Source organism: Arvicola amphibius, chromosome 2 (assembly GCF_903992535.2).
Source record: "Arvicola amphibius chromosome 2, mArvAmp1.2, whole genome shotgun sequence".
Taxonomy (NCBI): domain Eukaryota; kingdom Metazoa; phylum Chordata; class Mammalia; order Rodentia; family Cricetidae; genus Arvicola; species Arvicola amphibius.
Genome location: NC_052048.2, coordinates 149,146,276 through 149,163,938, shown reverse-complemented (window position 1 = coordinate 149,163,938; position 17,663 = coordinate 149,146,276). Strand labels below are relative to the sequence as shown.

The 17,663-nt window shown below is 52.7% G+C and overlaps 1 protein-coding gene across 1 annotated transcript; it reads right to left on the bottom strand.

Annotated features, from left to right (window-relative positions):
* Positions 1-490: 490 nt before the first annotated feature.
* Iqca1l (IQ motif containing with AAA domain 1 like) lies at positions 491-11,853 on the bottom strand. Its single transcript, XM_038320963.1, has 19 exons — positions 11,843-11,853; positions 10,942-11,269; positions 10,091-10,210; positions 9,194-9,379; positions 8,636-8,707; positions 7,162-7,367; positions 6,694-6,778; positions 6,085-6,210; positions 5,884-5,956; positions 5,489-5,595; positions 4,692-4,775; positions 4,542-4,600; positions 3,295-3,377; positions 3,064-3,171; positions 2,325-2,524; positions 1,920-2,006; positions 1,492-1,669; positions 1,066-1,304; positions 491-598 (listed from the first exon to the last, which is right to left on the bottom strand). Exons 1-19 carry the CDS (start codon positions 11,851-11,853, stop codon positions 491-493), a joined length of 2,460 nt encoding a protein of 819 aa, XP_038176891.1.
* Positions 11,854-17,663: the final 5,810 nt, after the last annotated feature.

Here is a 17,663-nt window from a genome sequence, read left to right as displayed (position 1 = left end):
CACCAGATCTTGCTGGGAACTGAACTCAGAACCTCTGGAAGAGAAACCAGCTCTCTTAACCACTGAGCCATCTCTCCAGCCCTCTCCTCACTTTATAAAGAAGGAAACTGAGGCTCAGACAGGTTACAGAGGGAGTGGGCTAACTCCCTTCTAGACCTGGTGTTTCTCCCTTTGGATCTTCTCCCCTCTGTCCTTCACCTCCTGTGTCTCCCTGCACGCCATCCCTTAAGTGCCGTGAGCAAGTGAAGAGAAGAAACAGCACAGGAAAATGACAAGATAAAGTCACAGAGGTGGTAGGAGGGGTTCTGGCAGCCAGAGCAGAGGCTAGATGAGCCAGGGCAGAGAGATGGGCAAAGGGAGCGGGCCCAGGGAGATGATAAACAAAAGAAGAAAGCCCTCAGGAGCCACCTGGGCCTTTATGTGTCTGTCTCTCCCCTTGAGCCCGGAGGCACTACTCACTCGCCAGGGCACACCCCACAGGCGGCTCCCATCACTTCCTCCTCTTCTTTTCCTTCGCCAGTCTGGCCTCATCAGCCTCCTGTTGGTCCTTGATAAATTTTATATTCTTTCTTCCCAGTGGAGTCTTGAAATACCAGTCCTGGGATGGCAGAGAAGCAGGGGTTCAGTCCGCTGGATGCAATCCCTCTTTTCCCCTGCAATTTTCTGCCATCCTCCTCCCAGGTGTCCCATTACAGCAGGGGCTTCTCCCAGTTTCCAGTGAGTACTCCAGGCCATAGTGCCAGCTCTTCTTGAGAGGCACGTGCCCTCTTCCCTCCACCCCTACAGGCCTCTGTGACTCCTAATGTCTCCCTGCCTCCAGAGATGGCCATAAACCGCAGCAGCCAGTGCCACCGTCCCAGATGGCGCTCTCCCGCTTCTTTGCTCAGGGTCCTACACCTTGGCCCCTCACTCGTGTTACTAGACCCCTTTCCAGCAGAAGCCCAAATTCATTTGCCCTGACCATCTCCTGGCAACAGGGGAACAATGGGAGGAACCTGAGGCACACAGAGGGCTGACTGCTGGCTGCCATTGCTGAGCCCACCAACCCTGGCCTAGCAGCTTCACCTTTAGGGATTCCTCCTCTTCCCTGTAAATTGGATCCAGCCTTGCCAGGTGCCCCACAAACTCGGAGGCAGCCAGTGGCTTCTTGGACAGCTGAAGGAGTCGCCGCTCAGTCAGCACTGACTGGATGGCTTGGAGAATGTGACCGGTGGTGTAGCCGTCAGACACCCTTGCCAGGGCACTGATGTCCAAACTCTGGGCCGCCTGTGGTCCTCGGTTCTCTATCATGCGCTTCCAGAGCACTGCAGGCAGAGGAGAGAAGAGGCAGAAGGTTCAGAGAGCCACAGGAAAGCCAGGCCCATAGCCTCTGGCTGTGTCTAAGCAGCCCCAAGCCCCTGGAGAGCTGAGGCTCAGAGCAGCAGTGGGGGCTGGGGAGAGGGCAAGGGACTCCAAAGGGTCAGGGTCTCTGGGTTCCATTCCTGGCCTAACCATAACGGGAAGCATAATCCGGCCGAGGTATGAAGAGGATGCGCTCGTAGAACCGGCACAGGCCCTTCATCTCAGCCAGCTGTGGACGGTCAGTTGTGCCTATCAGCATCACACGGTCACCGGGGCTCAGCAGTCTAATGGCCTTCATGAGGTCTTTCTTTATTCTCTTTGGGTCCATCTGGTCCAAGGAGGGAGGTTATAGGGTTGAGACATGACGCCTGGGCCTGTGAGACCCCTGTTCTCAGAGCCCACGGCCTAGGCTGTGCTTCACATCAGTTCTGAGTGTCACGGGCCTTTTAAAGCAGGCACGGCAAGAACAGAGAATGCGAAAAAGATGGCAGTTTAGTTTCCAATGACTCGAGCAGGACTCCCAGTCTTGCCTCGGGCTCTGGTTGTCCAACACAGCCCTTTCTGCCCACACTGCTCACCAGTCTTTCTTCCTTTGGGACCTTCTTATAGAAGGTTTTCTCAGTATTTCCAATCCAGATGACAGAGGGCTGGAGGACCCGGGCCACCTGGATAAGGTGGAGCATAGAAACCTGATGTCAGACGTCCCTGGGCAAGGGTCATATCCCTACCTAGGTCAAACCCCATCAGACGACTTTGTAGTCCCTAGCTTCTATTTGCTCCCCTCTGCCTCTCTGCCTTCCACATTCCCCATCACAGGAGCTTCAGGGGAACCCAGACTCCCACAAGGGTTGGAAGAAAGATGTCCATTCAGGTCCCTGCATCTCAATACAATATGGGTCACCCCTAAAATGCTCAGAAAACCCACCCTGCCGCTGTCTCCATCCTGAGAAATCCACCCTTGCTCCAAACTAAAGGCTGCCAACCTTAAAGACAATGTGTACCAGCAGTTGGGCCCCATTCTTTCCAGGGTATTTGCCCATCACGTTGCCGGGTGACAGGTCAAACAGGTTGGCACCGGTTTCTGTGCATACCGCATGGACCAACATCTTCTTCCCCATGCCGGAGGGTCCCACCAGGAGGATGGAGCGGACATGGGGAGCCATGGAATGTATGTCATGGGAGCCTGGGAGGAAGGAGACAGGGCTGGGGCAGGCCATGGACCAAAATTGGGCTGAAGACTGTAGAAGACCCTTGAAGGTTCTGCCAAGGCCTGGGGCTGAGAGGGTGAGGTGCAGATCTGGGCTGTGCTCCCTCCCCCAATTCCTGAGCAGCTTCCCCCAGGCTGCAGCAGCAACCCCCATGGTAGGAAACTGCGAGGCCAGGAGGGAACTTTGCTGCTTTCCATACCATGCATTTCCAACCCTAGATTACGGTGGGTAGTGTAGAAAGGCGCATGACACACTGGTCTGTAAACCTCCTGTCTCCGGCATTTAATAAGCTTTCAGGGACGCCCTTCTGAAAAACGAGACTGAGGACAGTATGTCACTTGGGACTGAGCAAGTCATGGACTCACTTGATCTTTGGGGTGGCCCAATCTGAGTGTGACTGAAGAAGGCTCTGTGAAAGTCAGGGTCATTATAACCACTCAGGTCAGGGAGAATCAGCCATGCCCCCCCACCCCGATCCTACCAGCCTGGCTTTTCACTCCCCTGGGGTTCTCACCCAGCCGCAGAACCCCGTACAAGGCCATGTTCTGTCGTATATCAAACAGGGAAGGCATGGGCATCTTGTTTGCCAAAGTCAGCGTGGACCCAAGATAGAGGCAATCACCTGCGGCGGAAAAGGAGGAGCCACCTGTGAATGGCACTCGTGTGGGGGTCTGAAGGAGAGGTCTGTTGGAGGCCAAGGGTCAGCAGGCCTCCCCTAGGTGCAGAGGAGTGGGAGGGGCCTCACCGATGTAGTCACTCAGTGTCACCAGCATGCACTTCTTTATAAGGCCGATGACGACAAGCTCTTCAAACAATGAGTCCACAGTCCTGGCGGACAGACATTAGTGGGAGAGGACGAGGGAAAAGGGAGGTGGAGATGGGGGATGCTGTAGGCACAAGAGGAGAGGACAAGGGGTCCCCTGCTAACATTCTGTGATCAGAAATGTCGACAGAGCTTCTGGGCAGCCAGAATCAGAAGTCGAGGTCCCTGGCCTCAGTGTCAGGGGACAGGTACTCCACAGTGGGTGCCTTGTGGAAGGTGGCAGGAGCCAATGCATCCTGTGACAAATGCCCACCAGCCTTTCATGGCCACCATTTGAAATCTGGGTTCAGCACAGCCTTCTTTTCCTTCTTCCCAAGCCAAGTGTAGGTGCGACTCTCCTTGTGAGTTGTGGTCCCCAGGCAGTGGGCATTAGCAAGAAGGCGGCTTTTGGCAGGTCCCCCAGTGTTCCCAGGGTGGTTAAGCCAGGCACAGATTGAAAGGATAGAGCCAAATCAAAGGTTGGAGTGATAACATGTATGATGATTATAAACCCCATGCGTGTTGTTCTGCTTTGTCAGTGTGTATGAGTGCCATGTTGCCTTTCCTGGATTGCTCACTTTCTCCCTTTACTCTTTGAGGCGGAGTCTCTCACCGCACAGAAAGCTTGCCAGTTTTGATTGACTAGTTAGCCAATGAGTGTCAGGAATCCACTTGTCTTCCCGCCCACACACCACATCCAACTTTTTGTTGCTGTATGTTGTGGTTTTCAAGACAAGGTTTCTCTGCAGAGTCCCAGCTGTCCTGGAACTCACTCTGTAGACCAGGCTGGCCTCGAACCCACAGAGATCTCACAGAGATCCACCACCTGCCTCTGCTTCAGGCATGTGCCGCCACTGCCTGGAGGTGTTTTCATTTTTTAAATGTTTATTTATTTATTATGTATATAGTATTCTGTCTACATGTATGCCTGAAGGCCAGAAGAGGGCACCAGACCTCATTACAGATGGTTGTGAGCCACCACGTGGTTGCTGGGAATTGAACTCAGGACCTTGGAAATGCTCTTAACCGCTGAGCCATCCTCCAGCCCAGGTGTTTTCATTTTTAAAGGCACTTGGTGGACAAGGTTAGGGGTTCAGTGAGGTGAAGTAACTTCCCTAATGCCACACAGCAATAGAGCCAAGCCCAGAAATCAGGATCCCTCCACAGACATGTGCAGCAGGATTCACTACCTGTCCGGGGTCAGATCTTTCTCCTTCCTCTTCTTCCCACTCTTCTTCCCAGCTTTTTTCTGGTGGACAGTAAGTTTACAGGTAATCACTTTCTGTCCCCGCTCACCCCCCCAGGTACCCTCTCCTCCTCAGCCCTCCACCCTCATCTACCTTCGGAACCTTCAGGGGTCTGCCCTCCTCCTTGTCCACGGCCAGACGCAAATTCTTCAGTTCCTGTCGCATCAGCTCATCTACCTAGGGACATGGCAGGGTGTGTGGTGGGCAGGATAAGTGAGAAATGGGGGGGCAGGGAGAGGAACGTCAGGGGAAAGTCGAAGTGGAGAGGAAGTGAATGGAGGGCCACCAAGGCTCTCCCACTAGGGAGCTGGCAGGTCCCCTTCCCTCCATTGCTCCTGTCCGCATCAGATGTAAATCCACATTTTGTTCTCTGTGACGTGAGAAGCTACCTTCAGCAGCCATTAACACGGGGTGGAGTCCACAAACTAGAGCTGGAGCAAGAAATCCACCCTTTAAAATTGCGGGGACCTAGGCAGTTGCAGGCTTGATATGGGCTGCTGGAAGTGAGGACCCTACCAAGGATGGGACTGAAGGACAGCATAGTCTTCCAGCAGATAGCCCTGGGGGTACAGTCAGGAGGTTTGCAGGGCATGGCGGAGGCACAGCACCATGGCCAATCTGGTCATGGCTCTGGCCTCCTCCTCCTGCCCTCACACCTTTACTGGTCCCTGAGGGGCAAGGGAACACTGGGGAATTTGGGGACAGTGTGGGTGATGGGACAGCAGGTAGAACCTGGCCTGGGTACAGAGAACAGAGGTTCACAGAAGACTGGCTGGATGCCCAGGGTGGGAACCTGGAGGGCATGAGTTGGGAGGGGTCTGGAGTGGCTAGGTTTTCCAGAGGTGGACAGAAGGTAGCAGCTTGAGAGGAGCCTCAGGCTGTGTGCACACCTGTGCCCGGATCTCCAGCTCCACTTCCTTCCTTTTCTCTTCCCTCAGTGTCTCAGAGTCGAAGTTCTGGCTGGGGTGTTTGTTGTCATAGCGGCTTTTCCACACACCTGACCACATTTTTAAAGAAAAAGGCCAGAGAGAGAGAGAGAGAGAGAGAGAGAGAGAGAGAGAGAGAGAGAGAATCATAGCTAGCCTCCTGTTCTTGTTGGCTGCCCTAGCTTAACTGTTTGACTCCAGAATTCAGAAGAAAACCCAGGCAACCATCACACACTCTTCTAACACCTCTTCATCCACCAGTGTCATCCCTGGGGCAGACACCTACTTTCTCCATGACCTGGGGCTCTGAGACACTCCATCCCCAGGCTCGACACACCCCCAGCCGTCTCCCTTCTTACTTGTGTATTCCTCGTGGCCAGCATTAATTACAGGGATGACTTTGGATGGCAACACTTTGAATGTCACTTCTGGCTCCTAGAATGGAAACACGAAACCAACCTTGCTTCCCGACCTGTGCCTGCAGGCAGCTGAGAGACCCTTCCTGTTGTCTCAGGCTCTCCCTCCCTTCCTACTGGCTCCTCTGCAGGGAGCTAGCTAACCTTCCGGGCCTTTTCGTCCTTGGCTTTCCTTTTCTTCTTCTCTTTCTTTTCCTTCTCTTTCTCCCTATTCTTCTCTTGTTCCTTCTTTTTGTTATCCTGGGCCTGCATCTCCAGTTCTCGTCTCACCTGGATCAAACAACAAGCAGCATTCTGGAGAGTGAAGGGATTTCACAGAAGCAGGAGAGCCCAGGTGGGCGGTGGTGGTGCTTGTCTTTAATCCCAGCACTCAGGAGGCAGAGGCAGGTGGCTCTCCATGAGTTCGAGGCCAATCTGGTTTACACGGTGAGACCCTGTCTTGGAAAAACAAAACAAAACAGGAAGAACCCAAAGCCTGGCACAGGCGGATTTGGATTCTTACAGCCTGGGGAAACTGCCAAGGTAGAGATACTTGAGGGTGGGGAGTCAAGAAAAGGATGCTCTCATCGGAGCTGTGGCCCTCTCCAGGGCTCTGTGAGTCTGCAGCCTCCCTCCTCAGGGTCATGGCTGCCTTCTATCCCATGCAGTCTCTTTGCCACTCATCTCACCCCCCCTCCCCGCCACAGCTATCTCTGTTTAGGCTGACCCTCCCCCTCCTCTGACACATCCTCAGCTCACATTCACTGTGAGTACCTGCTCTGGAGTCTTGTCTGCGAAGATCAGGTAGGATCCACCCGAAGCCTCGTCTGGATAGTCCGGGAACCGGCCAGTCAGAGCACTGAGTGGATACAGCGTAGTTAGACAGATAGTGGTTGGAGGGATGGGTGGGTGGATAGATACCCAGAGGGAGTGAGTGGATAGACAGAGGGAAGGATAAATGGATGGAAGGGCAAAGAGATTGGGGGCGAGAGAAGTGGAAAGAGCTGAGGGCCATAGGCTGTCACAGTACTCTCCCTATTTTGTCCCGGCACCTTCTCTTCTCTCAGGAAATGGGAAGTCGGGTGTGGACATGGTCCTTAGAGTGGGCTCAAGTTTGGACCAAGAGCTTTAGAAAGGGGTGAGAGCTGATGGAGAAGGGGACAGTGACACTAGAGAGAACAGGTTCTGGGGACAATGGGTGAGGGAGAGAAGGTTGGGACAGCTGTGGCTGTGGACACTGACTGGCACTCAATAAACCACTGACGGATTTGATCCTTCATCTTCTCCTTCATGTCGGGCCCCTCGGTCTCTGTGAGAGAATCGTGGGTCTTCCCTATGGCATCCTGGAATTCCTCTTCCTTTTCCACCTGCCGGACCCTCCGTGACTCCTCGCCCAGGAAGGCCTGGGTCAGGATGCTCAGGCGTGCTGTCTGGTTGGCCGAGGGGAGCTAGGGGAAGTGAAGAGAGGCGGGGGGGGGGGGATTTCAGAATTTTACATGGGATGCTTAGACACACACACCTGCCCCCACTCAGACCCCAACACACCCACACATTTGCCCAGCTCATGCACATGCCCTCGTGGAACGACGGGCATGCCTGCATCAGGAGAAATTGTGTTTGGAGCCGAAATTTGTCTGTGTAAATTACCCTGGTAATGAGTTTGCTAGATGCATCCGGGATGGCCCCCCCAGCAGCCCTCCCCCGTGAGCCTGAGGCCCCAGCCCCCACGCATGCCCCGCCTGGCGGCCGAGTTGGCAGCCGTTCTCACAGCCACTTTCCCGCCTCATTGGCTCCCAAATGTATTTTAAATATCACTCTGCGCAGAGACAATTACTGAAAACGCTGAGCTCACACTGTTGATGGGCCCGGGCGGCCAGGCTCATTCCTCACCCACTGCTGTTGCCCCCACCCCTGCTCTCCCTCCTGGGGGTCCCATTCTGCAGCCTCTTAGCAAGTCTTTGACCTCTACTTATACACAGCAGCCCCCTAGTCGTCACCGAGCCTGCACCCCAAAGAAGCCTTCCTCTTAGTCGCTCTGGCCTTGGCCTTGCTCACCCCTCACAGCCCCTCTGTCAACCAGGTCTCCACAGGATCTACCCAGGGCAAAGCTCCTCTCCCCAGAGTGTGACCCTCACCCTGGCAGGGCCTTCAACAGATACTGACTGGATGAGGGAAGGATTTGAGAGCAGAGAGCACTTTAAGAGAACGGGGCTGCTCACTCCAACTGGACACACACACGTGTGCATGTGTCACATGCAAGGGTCTCAGCCTCTTCTCAGTTCATGCCCCCCATGTGCAATCACACTCAGCAGAGCAGAAAAGCTCATCTGGGCTCCCAGAGCAAGTGGCGGTGGGCTGTGACCTCACAAGTCCTGGCTTAGGGGTACATGCCTACCCCAACATGGCTTCCAGTGGTTCCCTGTGACTAAAGAGGCCTGAGGGCACCATAGGGTGCTCCTGCTAGACCCACCCCTGCAGTCTTTCCTCTCAGTAAGGGCAGGGATGCAAGGTCCAGGATGCTCTGGGCCATCCTTTTTCTGTCCCCATCCCCACAATTGAGATGCTGTGGGGACAGGTTGAAAAACCCAGTGATTTCCCTGTCCTTATGCTTCTTTCTCCCCCAGGGTCTGCCTCTCTGCCACAGTGGACCCTGGGACAGGGTGCAGAGGATGGAGATGGGGAAGGAGGAGCCCTGTGTGGGTCAGGGAGGGCTCACCATGCCAATGAACTCCATCTCCGCACGCCGATCCTGCTCAATGCGTTTCCTCTGCAGGTAACCTTTCCACACCTGGGGTTGGGGACACATGCCACTCAGATGCTCTCCAGGTCATGTGACCTCAGGCCTAGTGGGGAGCAGCAGGGGTACCTCCTGCTGACTGTTGTCTCCTAAGGTCTTAGCCCAGGAGGTTAGGGTGGGACTGGAGGAAGGAGAGTGGCCGGTGCCCTGGCACTGGACTTACAGATGTGAGCTACTGTGTGGGTGCTAAGAACCAAACTCAGAGCCTTTGCCAGAGCAACCAGTGCTCTTAACCTCTCCAGCCTCGGGAAACTGGGCTAGAGCTGAGAGACAACCTCTCCGGGACCTGGGTACAGAGTGGCTGGACGTGCTTTCCTAGGCACCAGAGACATCATTCCCAACATACCTTTGTGCTTGGGCTTATTGATAGATAAGGTTCACAGACTTGGGGCACCTTCACTCCTGGGGTTAATTACTGAGCCCAGCTCTTACTGGGAGAGAGTCTACCCTGGCCCTTTTTCTGCCACTCAGGGTTACCTTTTGTATGACAATGGCTCCCTGGTCCTGACTGAATTTCTGTCGCCCATCCTCCCGAATCTTCTTATCCCGCTCCTCTTCTTTCCGAATCTCTCGCATGAAGGTGGCTCTTAGTCGGCCCTGCCTGGCCCGCTCAGCACTCTGTACTAGAATTAGGGCCTCAGTCCGGCTCATTCCTCGAAAATTCTTGCCATAACAGGGACAAAAGAACAGGAAGACATGAGCAAGAGCTTGTACCCAGGGCAGCTGAGAGATCAGTCACTGAGGATTTACTGGGGGCATAGTCCTAGGTGCTGGAGATCTGCCCTGCAAGGTGTTGAATGGTCCAGGGAATACAAGAGCAGCCTTGGAGGAAGCTAGGGATTGCCAATGAGCACTCTGAAGTGGGAGTAGGGTAGGGCAAGACCTGTCTGTCCTGGAGGAGGGCGACCCCCACGTACAGTAAACATCCCAGCAGGAAGGCAGATGTTTGGAAGAGACACTGTGTCAGATGACCGAGGCAATGAACCCCAAGGAATTGGGATTTCTCCCAGTCAGATCAAGGGAGGAAAAGGAAAGTGCTAGAAGCCTGCTGCCAGCCAAAGGGTGAGACTATATCCCAGAAAGAGATACTTAGGGTTGTACCAATCGTTAGCCTAAGTTGCAGGAGAGACTGGAGCCTAGAGAATGGTGATGGGTGGGACTTTGAGGGGACTACTTAATTATGCATATTTCCGGCCCTCTATTTGAACCTAAATCTTGTGGGATGACCTGCGTTGTGGCCACACTGAATACATCTTTTTCTGCTCTTCACTTTAAGTTTGTCTAATAGCCAGTTGGGGGTACACAGCTGAACCTACCTACTTTGTTAAGGCTTCCAGGACTCAGGTGCTGACCCAAACGATTCTACAACATTACCTCCTGAGAAATCAGTGGCTCCAGTCTGGCCAGAATCTCAGCCAGCATCTGCTGTCGTGCCTTCATGGTGCTGGACTGCTCCAGCTGAAAGTATTTGGGGATGGGGACCTCCAGGTCTGCCTTCAGCGCAATATGGGGAGAAGGAGGATCAGGAATTTAGAAACCCAGGCCCTCTGGCCATCTGCTGGGCTTCTAGCCATGTCTGTGCTCCTGATGCCATTTCCCTCCCTCCTAGAGGCCTGGTTTGTGACCCAAAAGTCACTCCTGCCCCACATCTGACTGAGATAAATTCTGAGGGTGCCAAATCTACCGTGCCTCAGGATCTACAGGAAAGCATTTGATAGTGCCTTTACCATCCTGACTCCTACATAAGAACGTGGGATCTTGGGCAGCCCTCTTTCCTACCCCATCCCCAAGTTTCTTGGGAGCTGGCTGGAGAAACCTTGAGACTCCTTTGGCTATGGAGCAAGGACTGAATTCTGGCCTTGATGGAACAGGATGGGAGGCCTGCCTATCACTGTGCTCTGTGTGAAGCTTGGCTGTGCTCACAGGTCTCCTAGCAGGTTTCAAGAAACAAGTGCTGATTTAGCGGGTCTGAGATACACTCTGCGTTTCCAACAAGCTCCTAGGTGATGGCCAGGGACCATACTTTGAGAAGCAAGCCTCCCTGAGGCCCTACTCATCTGTCCTGCCGAGGTTCCCAGGTCTTCTCAGACGCAATGTGAGGCCAACTCCAAAGCCCTCCAGTTCCTGAGAGTCTAAACCTCAACCCTCATCACCCTGCTCAGGTCAAGGCCTGCCCAGTCCCAACCCTCCAAACCCCACCCCATCGCGGGTGGCTGCTTACGCACTGGGGTCAGTTTGAGATCCTGCAACACTCGGTCCAGGCAGTGGGTCTCGCACAGGTCAACGCGCACCAGTTCATCCTTGAGCTCCAGCACGCGGCCTGCCACGCCGTCCAGCAGGCGACGCAGCAGCCGGCGCTTCTGTGGCTGCACCATCTGGTCGTAAGCCATGTCGAAGCGACGCAGCAGCCCCAGGTAGTACAGGTAGAGCACGGAGAGCCTGTACTGGAAGTTTTGCCGCTCCCGGCTGGGCACCGGTTCCAGCAGAGAAGGCTCTTTCTCCAGCACCTCTTCCAGAGTCACATGGGAGGCCTCCCAGAGGCGTTGGTAAGCTCTAGAGAGAATGTGCTAGCTGTGTGTCTCACCAGCACCACGGGGACAGTGGGGACAAGGGAAAAGAGTCGCTGCCTTTCCAGGACTGTGAACTCTGGGTTCTAGAGGGAGTGATGCTCATGGTGTCAAAGTGGAGTTCAGCAAAGTGAGGGGCCACTGGAGAATGAGCGGGCACAGGCATCGTTTTTAGGGCTAGAATAAGGGTCTTCAGGTCTTTGATGGATCAGCAAGGAGAGTGAAGACCTGGCCCAGGCTTGAGAGTCTGGGCCTGGATGTTCCTGTGCGGGTAGAAGCACTATGTCCTTGTCAGTGAGAGTACTACTCCATCCACTATGTAGTGAAGTCTGGAATTGTGGGTGAGGAGGAGTACGGAGATGCCTCTATTCCACAGAGTTCTGGGATCAGAATGAATTGCCCAGGGGAAGTCTGCAGGCTGAAAACTGGTCCCAGACAGCACAACCAGGGGTCGTGGGAATGCTCAAACCCACCCAGGACCCGTCAGCACCCAGCTGCCCTCTCTGGCCTCAGGTCCAGTGTGGCCTCTGCTTTTGGCTCCCAATGGTCCTCTACTCACCCCTCGGACATGGTGCCTTCACCCCTCGATCCCCTTTGTGAGTTGGTGGAACTGCAGAAGCTACACGGGATAGAACAGTCTGGCTTGAAGAGTTCTGACCCATTGTACCTATGTTCTAAAGCAGAGGGGTGGGGCTGGGGAGTACAGGATTGGGGACACTTGTCTAGGCTGCACACCGAAAGGTCCTTGGGCGATGGCTATAGAAATGTCAGGGCAGAGTGTGGGACAACTGACACTTTCCTTGTGCTTACCGATAAATTAACGGTCTCTCTCTTTGATGTCACCTGTGAGTTGGGGGAAGGGGCGGGTTAAGTACGTGCTCCAGGGGCATCATTCCAACTGCAGCTTCTCATCCAGAGTAAACCTCGGGTGAATTTTACTACGTTGTCAGCACACTTCCCCTCCTCAACCTCCCGAGTAGGAAGTGTACAGTCATACACTCTGTTCGTTACTCTCCTATTGTGATAAAACACCATGACCCAACCAAAACAACTTCCGGAAGATTTTAGCTTCTAGTTCCAGAACATTAGAGTCCATAATGGCAGGTCGGATAGTGCAGGCAGGCCTGGCGACCGGGGCAGGATGCTGGGAGCTTGCATCTTTAACCTCAAGCACAAAGCACAGAAACTGCCAGGAGGGCAAGGCCTTAAGCTCTCAAAACCCATTCCAGTGATATACTTCCTCTAGCAAGGCCATACTTCCTAAGCCTCCCCAGACAGTGCTCCCAACTAGGGACCGAATATTCAAATGGATAGAGACATCTCATTCAACCACCATATTTACGATGACCACCCCCTTCTCCTACGCTTCCACGCCTGTCGTAGGGGTAGAGGATTGGGGATAGAACTGGAGCCTGCTAAGTGAAAAGCTCACATTCTTTCCCTGAGCTCCCTTAGCCTGGGCTTTGCTCTTATGTAAGGCCTACCTGAGAAGTCTGTATGGCAGGAGCCGGAGAGGCACTGGATTGTGGTCGAAAGCCCTGAACTGGCTTGCTTTCCCTGATTTTGGTGGTGGGAGGCACTTTTTGGGCTCAGTATTAAGCAAGGACAAGAAGGAAGGGATGGAAGAAGAGAGTAAGGAAGAAGGAAGGCAGGAAGAGAAGAAGGAAGGAAAGGAGGAAGGGCCAAGGAGGAGGGAGGAGGAAGCAGCTGAGGGATGCAGGGGGCAGAGGTGGCACCCCCATGCGTGCTGTAGACAACTGGAGGATGCTGTTTAGATGGTGATCCCGTTCAGGGTTGAGGCGTGCTCCTCACTCCTCGTGTCTCCAGGGCACCTTCAGTATCAAAGCGTCACACCAAGCAGTGATGTGGGCAGACTGAGGCTCGGGTCCCATCTTCTGGGTCCAGGCCTCTGGATTTTCTCTGGAGCTGTGGAACCCAAGTGTGGATGGCTGATTCTCAACTTCTGAAAGCAACATGAATCTTGAGACATGAGTAATATCTGTGATGGGTGAGGGGTGCTCTGAGTGGCATGTCAGCCATCATCTCAAGATGGGCCCTTTCATGACAAGCCAGATCTATTTGCCACAAGGCGAACACACAGAGTGTTAAATTTGCCCACGTAAGTCCCCTGCTCTGCTCAGTCTCTCCAGACTTAGAGGAGAGTAGGTGGGTGTTTAGGGAATCTGGTGAAAGAGAAAGCTTGTGTGTGTGGCAAGCAGGGGTCCAGGCGGAGGACAGGCCAGTGGAGACTATAACTGCAATTTTGTGTGTCTGTGAACATTTTTCAAATGTCTCAAAACACAAAGGAGAAAATTTAGGAATCTCATAAACACCTTAAGTTGAGAGGGGAAAAATTATTAGAAAATATTAGAGGAAAGTTAAAAATCCAATAAGGTCGGCATGGTGGTACATGCCTCTAAAATTCAAGCACTCAGGAGGCAAAGGCGGGTAGATCTGTGAGTTCAAGGTCAACCTGATCTATATAGTTCCAGTCCAGTTAAGACTCTATAGTGAGACTTTGTCTCCAAAATAACCTAAATAAATAAATAAATAAAATAGTGCTCTTTTAGGCTATTTAGGATAGCCAGTTATCTATAAATTGATCTAACCTATAGTTTACGTGTATATGAAATATTATTATTTGTATGTGTTATTTCTTTTTGAGGTAGAGTGACGTACTTTGTAGCTCGGGCTGGCCTTGAGTTTGAGTTAACTCTGCCCGTGCCTCCTGAGTGCTGGTATTACAGACGTGAGCCACCACTCCTATTTTCATATCATGAAGCGCACATTTGCAGACTGGGGCTGTAGCTCAGTGAATGGAGTGCTTGCCTAGCGTGCACAAAGCCCTGTCTGGATAAACAGCTCAGTAGTACGTACCCCAATCTCAGCTCCAGGGGGGCTGAGGGAGGATCAGAGTTCAAGGTCATCCTCAGCTAAATAGGGAGACTGAGGCTAACTTTGGCTACACGAAACCTTGTCTCAAAAGCCAGGTGGTGGTGGTGCCTGTATTTCATCTCAGCACTTGGGAGGTAAAGGCAGGCGGATCTTTGTGAGTTCAAGGCCAGCCTGGTCTACAGAGTGAGTTCCAGGACAGCCAGGACTACATAGAGAAACCCTGTCTCGAAAATCCAAACAAGAAAAAAGAAACCGTATCTCAAAACAATAAGGCTCTGAGTTCACCACCACCCTCCTCCCCCGCAGAAACAAATCAGTCTGCAGTGTCCAAACACAGTGGCTGTCACACTGAGTACGATGGCACGGATGAGAGTTAAGGGCACCAACCCACATCCTAGGGATTGTGGGCCCAGAAACGAAACAGCGTAAATACAGTCCCCTGGTCCTAGCCCCGGCCCTGCTTCAGCTCACTGTGTTTAGACAGCCATTCATCAACACAGCTCCGTCGCCTGTCACTTAGGGCATGTCTCCAGAAAGCAGTTTTTATGAAGGGTGTTCTGATTCCACCTTTGGTGGCTTTAAACACCGAGGACAACACATGGTTTGTCACATCTCTTTTTCAACACTGTGCACGGGAACTGTGTCACTCGGAGCTGGTGTACTGGGTGACGCTCTCGATGCCCTCTGACATAGCGTGCTTGGCCAGCTCTCCAAGCAACAACAGACACACAGCTGTCTGGACTTTCCAGGAAGTCAGTGCTCAGCCTGGCTGGGCCAGCCAGGTGGCCTTCAAAAGGTGTCACCCCCAAAGGACTTGTGATGACTAGCCTTGGCTGTCAACTTGATACCCCTGGGAAGAGAGACCCTCAATTGAGGAACTGCCTCCATCAGATTGGCTTGTCCTCTTGCCTGGGATATTTTCTTGAATGCTAACAGAGGTAGGAGGGCCCAGCCTGCTACAAACAGTCCCATCCTTAGGCCGAGGGGCCTGGGCTGTGTAAGAAAGAAGCTGAACTTGACCCTGTACTCGTGTAAGCAACATTCCTTTGTGGTTTCTGCTCTGCGTTCTTTGCTGCTTGGGAGTTCCTGCCTTGACTTCCCACAAGGATGAAAGCTGTAAACTGAAATAAACCTTTCTTCTCTGAGCTGCTTTTGGTCACGTGATTAACACAGCAACAGAACAACTAGGACAGAGTTCGTGATCAACCCGTGGCCTCAGCAGAGATGTGGGTGTCAGGGACCATTGCGTTAATGAAGGCTCTCAAGGAGAATGGAGCAAGCCAGTGAGTGGCATTTCTTTATTTGTGATGAAAACCGCAAGATGCAGGGGCAGGGAGACAGGGCAGTGGGACCTGAGTACTCAGGCTGGAGAGATGGCGCAGAAGTTGAGTGCTTGCTTGCGGCTCTTGCAGAGGACCCGTGTTCGATTCCTAGTACCAGGGTGTTGGTTAGCTCACAACCCACCTGCTGCTCCAGCTCTGTTTGTGACTTCATTTCTCATCCATGTCATTGTATCCTATGTTAACAGTCACTGTGCTGGGAGATAGCACAATGCAGATGTATTTTTTGTTTGGGGGAGTGGGTGTTGGTGGTGACTGAATTCAGAGCCTTATGCAAATCTCTCATTTAGATGAGGATGACCTTGAACTTGCACAGGCAGAATCCTAACACACTTTTTCTGTAGCTAAAGCTCCTACTAATACACAGTCCCTGACATCAGTGCCTCTGCCAAGGCCATGAGCTCATCTTGATGTGGGCAATACTCTCCCTAAACGGGGGTATGCCACTGTCCCCATCTATTGCCAAAGATTTGACGGTAGGAGTTAAGTGGAAACACAGCTTCCTGGTTTCTCCTTAAAAGTTTCCATTAACACAGTGGTCCCTGACACCAGTATCTCTATGTATGAGCTGGTCATGAGCATTTATGTTTGCAGGACTGGGGATGGAACCTGGGGCTTTCTTCATGCCAGAGAAGTGCGCGACCACTGAACTCATGTCCAGTTCAACACAATTTCTAAGACAGATTCTTACTATGTAGCTTGGGCTGCCTTTAAACCTTCCTGCCTCAACCTCCTCTGTGCTGCCTACACACTACCATGCCATGCCTGGCTGCTTTGCTTTTTGTTTGTTTTTCAAGACAGGTTTCTCTGTGTAGACGTGGCTGGCCTCCAACTCAGATCCACCTGCCTCGTATGGTGCTGGGATGAAAGGCATGCACCACCACTGCCTGGCTTGTTTATGCATTTTTATAGGAATACTTGAATTTATTTCTCCCTCTACCCCCCTTTTCAACTTTGTTTTTCTTTCTTTTGATCCTTAGTTTGATTTGAGTGGATCTAATGGATCACAAGGTTTTCCCTCTTATTTTTTGAGACAAGGTCTCTCACTGAATTTAGGGCCTACCAATTGAGTTAGACTGTCTGACCAGCAGGCCCTGGGAAATCCTCCCGACTCTGCTCCTCCAGGGCTGGGATTTCAGGAGTGTGCTGGTGTGCCCAGCTTTATACATGCATGCTAGGGATCCCTGGGTCTTTGTTAGATTTTATGTTTGTGTATATGCACATGCATACCGTTCTGAGAGACCCTGGAGCTAGAGCCACCCAAAATGGTGAGTACTAACTAGGACCTGAACACGGATCCCCTGTGAGAGCAACAAGCCCATGACACGGCTGAGCCATCTCGCCAGCCCTGGGTACTCAGGTCTAACTGTACTGTTTCCCTGCACCTGCATCTTGCTGTTCTCATCAGTACATGTATGCAGCTGTCTCTAATATGGATGAGTGACAGTTGACACCAAGGGTTGCTGTGTATTGTGAAGAGTGTTGTTCTACAAATGCATCTCAGAGCCCTGCATAAGTGAGTTATCCCTGGAGGTGACTACGTTCACTTAACTGGTGTTTGGTGAGCAACTTGCTGTTTAGCAAGCACATCTGTATGGCAGTTACTGCATCGCTGGACCAGGAGGTAGGTGACCTATGGATGGATGGTCTGGGCTGACCACAAATTACTTTGACTTTGAGTAAGACACTTCTCTATGTGTATGTCTTTTTCTGTCACAGAGACTTCTGAAGGGGATTTGGTCAGTGTAAAGTGGGAGACAGGTGGCTAAGCCAGTGGGGGAGTCCGAGCTGGCTGGGTACCTTACCAGCCACTGCTCTGGCCATTCCTGCCAGCAGAAGGCTGCAGCTGGTCAAGATCTTGGTCATCTTGTTATTAGGGCCACGTGGGTGAACGGCAACTCTCAGCTCAGTGAGGTAACCAGGCTGTCAGCTACCCTCTGGAGTCCATGCCTGACCCAACCCTTTTGCCGGATTTTGATCCTAGATCTGAGCTAAGCCACAGGTACTTGAACACTGTGACTACAGAATCCTGGAACAGCTCGAAAACGACCAACTTTTGGGAATAGAGGGCACCCCAAATCAGAAACTGGTGGTGGGGGGTGCACAGCAAATGCCACCTGCTGTGTGAAAACATGCAGCACTGCC

Bases quoted from the DNA above. Each gene is read 5' to 3' on its own strand.
- Iqca1l (XM_038320963.1), bottom strand. The intron at 4,776-5,488 runs GTGTGCACACAG...CCATGTCCCTAG, and splicing joins AGCTGGAGATCCGGGCACAG to GTAGATGAGCTGATGCGACA. The intron at 2,525-3,063 runs GTGAGAACCCCA...CCTTCCTCCCAG, and splicing joins GTACGGGGTTCTGCGGCTGG to GCTCCCATGACATACATTCC.